An 11,415-nucleotide genomic window follows, 5' to 3' on the forward strand; every position below is an offset into this window, starting at 1 on the left:
CAGGGTAGGGCCACAAGGTTGGTGGCCGGTTTGCAGGGCATGGGGTATGAGGCGAGACTGAGGAACCTGGGTCTTTTCAGCCTGGAGGAGAAGAGACTCAGAGGGGATATTGTAGGCGACCTACAGGTATGTGAGGGGATGTCACACGGAGATGGGTAGAGACCTGTTCTCCCCTGCAGAGAAGGCAGGACGTGCTCCAACGGAGCAAAGCTCAGGGAGCCAAGGTTCCATTTGGATGCCAGGAAGCACTTCCTGACAGTCAGGACCCCGAGGGTGTGGAATGGGCTTCCGTGAGAGGTCGTTGAGGCCCCATCGGTGCGGGTGTTCAATGATAGGCTGGACATCCACATGGTGGGCATGTCGTGAGTGGAGCCGGCTGGTGCCGGAGGTCAGACTAGATGGCCGGGAGGTACCTTCTTTCTCACTCTGTTTCTATGTATTCAGGTTAGGGATGTAAGTGTACTTAAGAATAACAAGAACCCTAAAAGCAATTCTTATACCAAGCCAAATCTGCTGTTTAGAAGCTAAACAAATGGGCAGCCCAGATCAATTTTTTTTTCTTGGATGGTGTCCTTGCAGATAGTAATCTATTACAGACAATATCAACTTTCTCAGCAAGTTCAGAAAATTTATATTCTCCCTGACTGCCCAACAGCATGAGATGCTGGTTTAATACTTGCTATGACAACAAAGAGGCCTTAGCACCTTAATTATGGAAAATAATGGGCCAGTCACCTTCATCAGATGCATGATGAAGGGGTAGGAGGCAAACATCCCATGCATGTGGAGAAATAGACAGTGTATATGAAACTGATACAAGAATAAATGTTTTTGTCTTTAAGGTGCCATAAGCATTCTAACACAGTCATTTTATTTACTTGCTAACATTTCTTCACCCCTTATTGCCAAAAAAAAGCCTTCAAGACCCTGTACGATTTATAAAACAGTAAAAACTTTACATAATGAAAAGTATTACAGCAGTAAAACGTTCCAACTATAGTAAGGCTGAATAAAAAGGATGGGGCGGTATTCAGGGGGATAGCTGCTTTCACCTCTCCCCTTTGCCTCGAGCTATGGTGGCTTTTCCGCCTCAAACACGACCGCCCAAGGGCCGTTTCGTCCGGGTTTCGACTCGATGCACAGCCCAATGCCCCGGACAGGAGAGTAGGAAGTTGCGCCGTTGCTAGGCAACACCCCCAGCTTCCGTCACTCTGAAATTTCTTGCGGGTGATTCGAAGGCCATTGGCTGAGTCTGTCCGTGAATGAGAGTTGGGCGGAGCCAGTCTTGTTTGCTCCGCCTCCGCCAGGCTAAGCGCCGCTCAACAGCCGTTTGTCCCGGCGCCCGGGGCGAGGTGTGGGCGTGACTGACATGGCCTGGAGCGCGGGGCTTTTGACCGGGCCGTGGAAGCCGGCGGAGTGACAAGAATTTCCCGCTGTCTTTGCCCGGGATCCCCATGGCGGCGGCAGTTCTGGTAGGCGCAGGGCGGGCGAGGGAGTCCCCCGAGAGCGACGCGTGGGGGGCCTGTGCCGGTGGCGGGGCCACCCGGGGTTCTGTCGCGCGCCTTTCTCGTCGTCGCTGGTTCGTGCGACTGCCTAAGCGTCCACATAACACTGGAGGAAGGCCCGAGGCCGCCGTCCTGCGAACGTGGAAAACGCCCTGTGAGGCTTCTTGCTTTTGAGTCCACAGGCGACGCATGTACGATTAATTGGGCAGTTATTCGGAGCCTTCCCGGGAGTTGATCATTGTAACCTTGCTAGGCCCAAGCAAACCGCCCAAAAAGGGGGAGCGAGCTTCTAGGTCCGGTAGCCATCGCCAACCTGGCGTGCTTTGGATTACAACATGGCCGAGATGGAGAAGAATGGGCTACACTTTGTAGCTGTCTTAACTACAGGAAGTGCACGAAGAGCGATGCAAATGGGATTGGCTGACCTCACTAGGTGCAGGACAGGTTTGTTACAGGCATTAGGCTTCGGAGTTTATAGCAACTGGATGCTTGTACAACTGCAGGCTTTGGGGCAACAGTACCATGAACGACTTTTTCCCAGTGCTTCCCCCTCTATCATTTGCTTTAAGTCTGTCTATGTTGCATTTTAGATGAACCTTGTTGTAGTGGTTTATGTAATGCTATTGAAACTAGAGGCATGTTTTGTTTAATAGTTTTATTTTATTTATTTAGAAAATTTCTAGGCTGCCCCATTCGCCGAAGCCTCGGGGCGGCTTAATATCCACCCTGATATTTGGAGAATTCCAAAGCTTGCCGAAACCTTTGTAATATTTAAATAGAAGGTATTATGAAACCAGGGTATTTGAGCCTACACTACAATCATATACTTGATTGCTCAGAAGTAGGCTCCCTGGATTTTAGCGTGACTTCCAAGTTAGTTGACACAGCATTATGGTGGTAAAACAAATAAGCAAACGTGCTTATTTTGGAGGAAGTGTAGGAAACTACCTTATATTGAGGCAGACCATTTAGCCCAGATGCCCACTCCATTTTCAAAGTGGTGTCTCCAGCCTTAGTGCTGGGAATATAAACAAGCTTATGTTCCCTTGGTGTTCTCTAGGGGATCTAGGGTTGTTCTGCCGAAGTGCAGTGTCTAATCACTGAGTTTAATAAGGTCCATCAAATTGTATGTGATTTGCTGCCAGATAAGCTAGCAAAGCTTTAAGATTGCACCCTAATGAGAGAATATTTTGCTCAAAAGAGTTTTGGTTCAGCTTGCATATATGGCAGAGCAAATATTGTGGACCCTCCTAGATTAGCAATTTATATAACAAGCAGTAAAAATGCTTTACTCTGTGAGGCTGAATGAGTCTTGTGGTTCTTTAAGATCTATAAGATTTATTGTGGCATTTCATAAAATGTGGCATTATTGATTCTGTTAATGTATTGCTGTATCATATTATGTAACTTTAAAATAAAGTTTCAAAACAGTAATCTGCATTTTTTCTGCTAGGAAGATCCTATCCTGGTACGTCATTTTAAAGGTCATAAAGATGTGGTCACTTGTGTTGACTTCAGTCCAACTACTAAAGCGCTTGGTAAGTCTTTTTGAAGTGTATATGAGCAAAGGATTTGTATGGTCTCTGGTTGGTATTGCCATTGAGAAAAAAACAAAACCTTCAGCTGTTTTTCTGTCACAAATGTTATTTATTGAGCTTTTGCTAGGAGGAAATGTGCAAAGCTGAGGCAGGAAGGCTCAGGATGCTGCCCTGAGTTACTTTTGTTCTCTTAATTGTCTCTGAGTTCAGCTTTAGAGTTGAAGATTATTTTAGCATAATCACATCCCTTTTGTCAAAGCAAAATATGTTCTGCAGTTAGAAAGTTAGAATATGGCTTCATTTGTTCATTCTACCTCATAGTAGAATAGGCTACAGATCCAGTGTAGTTGAGGTAGGAGGGTAACACTTCCCTTTGGTGGATGTTTGATTATTTCACAGATAATGTGATTGTACTTTATGTATTTTGATTTTTGTAATATGAATCCAGTTTGTTTCCATGGTCTTTTTTTCTTATCGAAGGACAGAACAGAGTGCATAGGTTTATAGGAAATCATAGACTGTATTTTATTTTTGGTCTGACTGGTATGATGAACAGAACTAGAGAACTAGATATTTTAGGGATGAGACAACTTGCGGAAGAGTCAGAAGACAGTGTTTTTTGCATGTGATTTTGTGTGAATGACTACTGAGAGAGAGCTTGTGTGTTTGTGACAAGAGACTCTAGCATATCATGTAGAAATCCATCTTTTTATGTGTTTCTGGAGGCACTAGAGATTCATGTAGTTAAAAATATATTCTGTAGTGTATTTATATTTGTCTGTCTTCTGAAACCAAAAAACAACTAACTATAGTCAGTATAAAATCAATCATAGGAATGAAAGTGCTTTATTCCCTCTAATTACTGTGGGAATGTACCTGGGCAGCAGCAAATGAAGTATACTTTACCACCACCTAGTAGTATCCAGAATGAAGGATAGATTGCTTATTTGCAGTCTGGGAATGCTGTGGGGTGTCTCTCACTGGCCACATAGTTCCCTAGAGATAGTCATGGGAATTCATTTCCTCAGGCCAAATGTTTTTAGCTTCTCCAACAAGCTCTTCAACACCTTTGCTCCCTCTTCCATATACACCTTGTGCTCCATCAGGAACTAGAACAGGAAGCTCAACAAATGCTTAGCCAATTTGCCATGAATTAAAGTTTTGGATATAATAAGCAGGTTCTGGACTATATTACTCTAGCAGCTCATTATCAGAGAGCTTTGGAAGATAATGAGGAACTGGTTATGTCATTTTTAAAGTTCTAAATTATTTTCTATTGAATTTACATTAAAATTAAAGATGGACAGACAGTGAAGCTCAAACATACATTAAGCCATGCATTAGAGGCAAGTTACATTATTTTTTTCAGTACTGTATACATCCATACACACATACTGTACATTCAGATTCTCTTTCTCTCTGTCTTTAATACCTGTAGTTACTTTAGTTATGTATTACTATTAATATTATTACAATGTTGTATTGTGTTAAAGATATTTTAGCAAGTATGGAAGTGATTTTTAAGTGTTTTATATGCATAGAAATATAAAATGTATACATATACTAAGACAAACATTTGACTTACTCGTGTGATCTGAATTTTATGCAAATTCAACTTAAGGACATTCTCAGGAATGGAACTTATCTTTAACCCAGGAAATACCTCTGTATTGGTTCCTTTTGCCCATTCATTCTCACTGAGTATAAGGAATCCCTCTGTCCCTTAGCATGAAGTGTGAAGAGAGATTTCTGGATTGTTGGAGGAGAAATAGTACATTGTTATACCAGCATGCTCACTCATTCCCACTTTATTCACAGCCCAGGGTTTCAAGAAATCCTGGGTTGTTGTGCCATCTAAACTGGTTCTGTGTCTTATTTCTACATTAGCTCATGAAATTGGTCATAAAATAATGGAGACTTTTGACCTTTATGTTAGAATAAAATGATGCATTGTAAAAGATGGAAACAGTACTTTTATTTGTGGATTCTTATAGCCTCATTATTTCTTGTCAGCCACCTCTTCTTTGGATAAATTTCTTATGATTTGGAATTTGAAGCCAAATGCCAAAGCCTTCAGATTTGTGGGTCATTTAGAAGGTGTAACTAGCATACAGTTCTCACCAGATGGGCACCTGCTGGCATCTGCTTCTCAAGACTGGACAGCCAGGCTATGGATTCCCTGTATGTAAGTACTAATTAAAATTAAAGATTTCCTATTTATTTGAGTGAGTGAGCAGTGCTGGTGTTGGAATTATGTTGAACTTGGGGCTTTTTAGTACTCCTTCTAATCTTTTCTAGTGAGGAGGTATCAATAGAAATGGTTTTTTCCTTTGTTCTTCTTCTGAAGAATTTACCTGTGCTGAGCAGAGTGTTTGGCACAAAGGATACTTTCCTCAATGCGTGTCACAGGTGTGTTTGTGTGCGTCAAACATTAAGGTGCTTGAAAATGTGACTTGCTGCATCTTGCTATAAACAGGGATTGGAATGGCATACAGTGGTACAAAAATAACATTGGGATTATAGAATCTGTTCCAATCAACTAATAGTGCAAATAGTTATTCTTTATGATCTCATATATGCTGGTCATTGAAAGCCAGCCTAAAGAGGAGCAGAAGGTAATTTGGAAAAAACTTAGGCTATGTCTCTTCTCACTTTCTAACTCCTTTCTGGATCAAGGTGTAGTAGCTATCCTTTTCATGCCAGATTTCTAACTAAAACTAGCTAGACCTGTTATTTTGAGCCGAAGTTCTCAGAATTTGCACAGAGGCATGCCAAGGTACTGAAGCAATGAAGGCTTTCCCTTCGTCAATACAAATCAAGTTTTAACTAGAGTTGAGGAGAAAATTGATTAATTGTAACATTTTAATCTCTTTATGCTGTTGCAGAAATATATAATATATATGATTTTGTTTTCTCTTTAATTTACAGTCATGGTGAATCCACACCATTAAAAGGTCATACTGCACCAGTCCGCAGTGTGAACTTTTCACATGATGGTCAGTTCCTAGCTACTGCATCCAATGATAAGTCAGTAAAAGTGTGGAGTGTATACAGCCAACGCCTTTTGTTTACTTTATCCCAGCACACACAGTGGGTACGCTGTGCCAAGTGAGTTTCTGTATGTTTTACCATCTAGATATTGACATGCAATAGTTTCTTTTGTTTTCATATCTGGCAGGTATTTTCTTCTTTTAAAACTGCTTCACATGTTAATCCGACCACAGTCTGGCCAAAAACTATGATCAAGTTCTGGGGCCTGCTTCTGATTGCCACCATTGAGAGGGGCTCAGTTGGTGGCAACAAGGCTTTTTCAGTGGTGGCCTGCCAGTTATGGAACAAGCTCCCTACTGAGGCCCACCTGGTGCCAACTTTAATATCTTTTTGGTGCCAGGTTAAGAATATCCTCTATGACAGGGCATTTAATTAGTTTTATAGCAAAGCGGAGTATTATGTTAATTGTTCAAATGGTTTTATAAACATCTAGTATAGCTTTTAAAATTTGGTTTCAAAGTTTATATTGTATTTTGTTATTTTAAGTGTTATGTTGTGCTTTATATTGCATTTTATTGTATTTTATATACTGTTGGATCTCTGTTTATTGGATGGTACAGAAATATAATTAATATATTTTCTTTTTAGATACTCACCAGATGGAAGATTAATAGTATCATGCAGTGAAGATAAAACTGTTAAAATCTGGGATTTGAGGAACAAGATATGCATTGATAGTATAATAGACCATGATGGGTAAGCACAATTAATAAGAAAAGGGAAAAACATTTTAGCAACCATTTCAAAACTGTATTTGAATCGTTATATCAACAGGTAATCAACGGAGGTGAAACATATGATTCATTGTGGAGGTCTTTTACCACTGTCTGAGTTAAGTTGCAGATTATTCTATTTTGTGGTTGCTAGAATTCATTTCCACTCTTTCTCTGAATTTAAGGCAGTCATTTTCTTCTTCTTGCAATAAAATAATACAGTGCAAGGAAATTGAATCTATTGAAATGTGTCTGTTAGAATCCCCAAAGTATATGGCGCTAAGTCTATTAGATGCAATGATGCTTTTAGCTTTGTTGTTTTTTCCCATTTTATTTCATGGTTATACTTGGCTTGCCCAGCAGTTCTACATGCTTGGTGAAAATAAATAATTTACTTTGGTGATCCTGTTAGATCTCCCCATGGAAGAACAGCCAGGAACATCTTGATCATAGCTGCTGGTAATGGAGGGAGCTTTACTCCAGGCCTTCCTGAAACAATGTGGGATGGATCCTGTTCCTGTGGGAGAGCAAGAAAGACTATAGAGAGCACAGAGCAATGTAAAGCAGCTGGAACATCCCTATAAATGTAATACTGTTTAAGAAGGAGAAGACGGTATGATGCTGCCTTAGTGCTTGGGCAGAACTTGTGCCTCACTTCTCTTCCCCAGTGGGAAAGTGGGGAGGCTGTAGTGACTGTAGATATACTTTCTCCTTGGAGTTTCTGTGGAATTTTGTTTGTACTGATGACAGGTTTTTTTGCTGTACTTGTCCAGATTGTGATTCTGCAAAGCATAATTGCTCATGAATGTTTGGTGAGCAGGAGCGCCTAGCCTTTGCCAGCCAAGATCTTATCTGCAGGTGGTGTTGTCTTCCACATTCATGCATGGTGCTACTATTTTGGGGGAGGAGGTTGAAGAGTGGAGCGGGCATGTCTGTTGGGTGTCTGTGTCAGGAGTCCCAAGGAGAGATTCAGTTCAGGATCTAGGCAACGTGCTCAAATTTCCATGAGTTTTGTTAAGGCAAGCTCTGTGCATAATGCTCCCTTCTTGTTCAGAGTTAACACAAATGGTATTGTTGACTTAACCTTTAATTATGCTTGCTGCAGTGACCTGGGCAGCAGTGCCAACTATTTCTTCAAATTGTTTTCCTTTGAAAGCAAAAGAAATTTGCATTGGCAGGTCTGGAGATGGTGTCAAGTTCTACCATTGATGGGGATATGAAGTGCTTAGGATTTAGTGCAAGTGTGCTGTGTCTTTGTGGGTGGGATGCTATCATCCCACCCACAACTCTACACTGTTTTAGCTGTTCTTCTAATGAAAAGGAGAGAGTTGTAACATTACACCTCCTCATCTTCTGTTCGGGAAACTCTGGTGCAGTCTTTACTCAACCTGGCATCCTCCAGCTGTGTAAGAATGCAGTTACCCTAATCCCTAGCCAGCATGGTTCCTTCAGGAGTTTTGAACTGAAACTTCCATAATCCCTGACCGTTGGCTATGCTGACTGGAATTAATAGAAATGGAAACCCCATGTGTCTAGAGGGTGCCAATCTGAGAAAGGCTGTTCTAGTACAGCCTTCCCCAGCCTGACTCACTCTGGGTTTTTTGGCTTTCAGTTTCCCTCTGCCTTGGCCAGTGGTGAGGGATGATGGGAGTTATAGTCCACTTCTAGACAGACCCAAATTGGAGAAGACTAATTCTAGTACATAGAAATGTATAAGAGTGAATATCAGGAGAAATCTCTACAAGGGCAATTTATTGCTATCCCTGAATCAGTATGAGTGGGACCACAGGTTGATAGCCTTCTTTTGATAGTAATGATGCAATATTTTCTACCCTCAACCTGCTTGATTGCAAGTAGGGAGAGTATTGCATTTTTGTCGAGTGGGGACCCTGGTTCAAATGGAGCTCTGTAATATAGCTGGAACTATGTGAGAGCGTTATTGTAAGGAGAGGATGAAATTGTAGCTGGACCTGAACCCCAAGGAAGAGATGGAAAGTAATCACATTAAGAAAACCTAGTCCAATTAATCAAACCACGGAGATGAGATAGTTTATTTAACAGTAACAAATTCTTATTTCTAATTCTTCCCTGTAGATTTGCAAACTATGTGGACTTCAGTCATGATGGTACATGCATAGCTTGTGCAGGTTCTGATCACACAGTGAAGATCTGGGATATTCGAATAAACAAATTATTGCAGCATCACCAAGGTAAATGTCAACACAACTCAGATTGACTAAATTGCTCCCTTTTTCATAACTTGTCCAAGAGTTGGTAATGACCTTAGTAGCTAAGGTCTACTAGGCTTCTAGTAGCAGCAACTCCACCAGCACCACTAAGCAAACCATTTTTTTTCATATTTGGTCCTGCTTTTCCCACCTTTAATATGGAAAAATTAAAACAGGTCTACATTACAGACTTAGCCTAATTATTATAGAGCTATTGCAGGTAAGTCATTTAGAACATTTGAAGGCACTACATAGATGTTTCCCAAATATTAGCAATAGTATTTTTAAATACTATTAATACTACTGTCTACTTAGACGTCACTATATTTGCCATATGCTAACTAATTCATTAAATGTTATTGGCTGTCTTTTTAAAGACTGTTTGCTTACATGCTATTTATGTTGTTCTTTTTAACCTAAGTAATAGAAAATATTTTATTGGTACTCCAATCAGTATGAGCTATTTAACATTTATTCAACTTTTAGAAAAGAGAGACAAGTGGAAGTGTCTGAGTATTGCACTAGACTTTGGGAAAGTTCATAGCACCTTCAGACTTTTCACCTTGTGCTCTAAATTCAAATTTAGGAAGTATTGTCAGTTTTTGCACTTGCCAGACCAGAGAGGGCAGTAGATTAAACGAATTCATGGATTCTTAGTTTTTGTGTGGAAGGACAGAAGAAAAACATGTGCTAAAGTTAGCCATCATGTTGCATTTTGCTGATAAATACATACCTTCCAAGGAAATCATGACTGGACAACTTTCTTCACTTTCATTTCTGTGGTCCTGGGTGCACAACCAACTTTTGCTTAGCTTTGTGATTCACACATGCTGCATAGCATGTTCTCTGGGCCTCCATATATTGCTTGTTAACTTTATGTCCAAACTGAAAGCCTCTTGATTTTTAAATTCCATGGCATTTTAGCACATATGTTGAAAACTGGGATCTATAGAAAGTATTTCATGAGAAACAGTTTTACTAAATTCAGTGAGACCTTGGAAGATCTTTTTAACTTCTCGGATAACTCATTCCATTAGGAAATAATACTTTTCTAAGTTACATTCCTAGGCTGTTCGGTAAAAAGCTTAAACAAAAGAGTATTTTGATTTTAAATGTAATTTATTTTTATCTCCTTGTTTCATGGTTAATATCACATCAAGGGTACAATCTTACTGCTCTGTAGCAGGCGCGTGCAAGTCTTATGAACATTCAATGTGATGTGCAAGGCATTTTGGCAGCAATCTGCCACTGCAGCACCTCGCATTGAAACCTCTGCTTTTCATTGGTTCAGAGCATAGTACATTTTTAACAAAGTACAAACTTCCTTTCTTATCTTTTTTTCTAAAACAAGAATGTTTGATGTTGCTATTTTATTGTTGTGGTTGTGGTGATGGTGACACAGTGACATTTTAAGGAGAAGACAAAATAGAACGAAAAATTTATCTACTCATTTGCAAACTGACATTTTCCAAAGTAACTATGTATTTTTCTTTGTAATAGCACAAAGCAGACAGCAAAATAATTACAGACAGGATCTAATGAAAATGAATGCTCCTCAGAGACAAGTTTCATAATACCCTCTAGTGACAAAAGAAATCACTGTACTGCTTAAGGACTTTTCAGCTAAGCTGGCTGGTTGTGTTTTTTTTTCCCCGAGAGAGACTTAAAATCTGCCTCTGAGAGGAAAAATCCAACTCATTGCCTCAGCTGAAGATCCTTATCCAAACAAGTAAGATTTTAACTTTCCTTGTTCACATGATTTATGGGCACAATCCTCCACATGCTTAAACAGAAGAAAAAAACCATGGCTAGGGGATGCTGGGAATTCTAGTACTTTTTTGAGTCACATATGAAATTGCATCCTAAAGCTTCTTTACATAATAGCAGTTTAAGATTTGCCTCTTATACTCTATGCTGTCTGGTACTGCTCTTCCTTCATCCTCTCTTTCAGTTCAGGAAATTCTACTTACCACACATTAAACTTCACAACAGATTCTGTTAAATACTTCAGCAGAGATCAGGAATAAACAAAATGTCTCACAACAGAGGTCCCTGGGATCATCTAAGCCCTCTTCAGATGACTAAGGGAACTCGTGGGTGGGGCCTGGGACTCAGGAGAGGTTGCTGTCTGACCTCATGAGGTTGCATGTTTGGATGAAGAATCTTACTGAGCTTTTAAAAACAAGGTTTCTAATTAAGGGGGAAAGGCCTTATGCACGTAAATTCGATGCATAAATACACACTCTTCGTTGTTGGATAAGTTGATTTTTCAGCATGCTACAAAAGTTCTATAGACAATTTTCACCTAAGGCAGCATTTTTATTTTCTTTGTAAATTATATCCAGTTAGTTGTTCTAAATGAAACATGTTCTTCTTCCAT

At 40.1% G+C, this 11,415-nt stretch overlaps 1 protein-coding gene across 3 annotated transcripts in view; it reads left to right on the forward strand.

Moving 5' to 3' along the window:
- The first annotated feature begins 1,373 nt into the window (after nt 1–1,373).
- The window catches only part of POC1B (POC1 centriolar protein B), a 33,601-nt gene continuing 23,559 nt past the window's right edge, over nt 1,374–11,415 (forward strand). For 2 of the 3 annotated variants that reach the window (XM_044455783.1, XM_044455785.1), the window contains exons 1-6: nt 1,374–1,472; nt 2,959–3,043; nt 5,057–5,228; nt 5,972–6,151; nt 6,683–6,790; nt 8,902–9,017. In XM_044455783.1, coding sequence (XP_044311718.1) covers nt 1,455–1,472; nt 2,959–3,043; nt 5,057–5,228; nt 5,972–6,151; nt 6,683–6,790; nt 8,902–9,017 — 679 coding nt within the window. In that variant the 5' untranslated portion in view covers nt 1,374–1,454. The remainder of the gene's footprint in view (nt 1,473–2,958; nt 3,044–5,056; nt 5,229–5,971; nt 6,152–6,682; nt 6,791–8,901; nt 9,018–11,415) is intronic. The other variant, XM_044455784.1, reaches the window with a different exon arrangement.

Source organism: Varanus komodoensis, unplaced genomic scaffold (assembly GCF_004798865.1).
Source record: "Varanus komodoensis strain SLA01 unplaced genomic scaffold, ASM479886v1 scaffold8, whole genome shotgun sequence".
NCBI classification, from domain to species: Eukaryota; Metazoa; Chordata; class Lepidosauria; order Squamata; family Varanidae; genus Varanus; species Varanus komodoensis.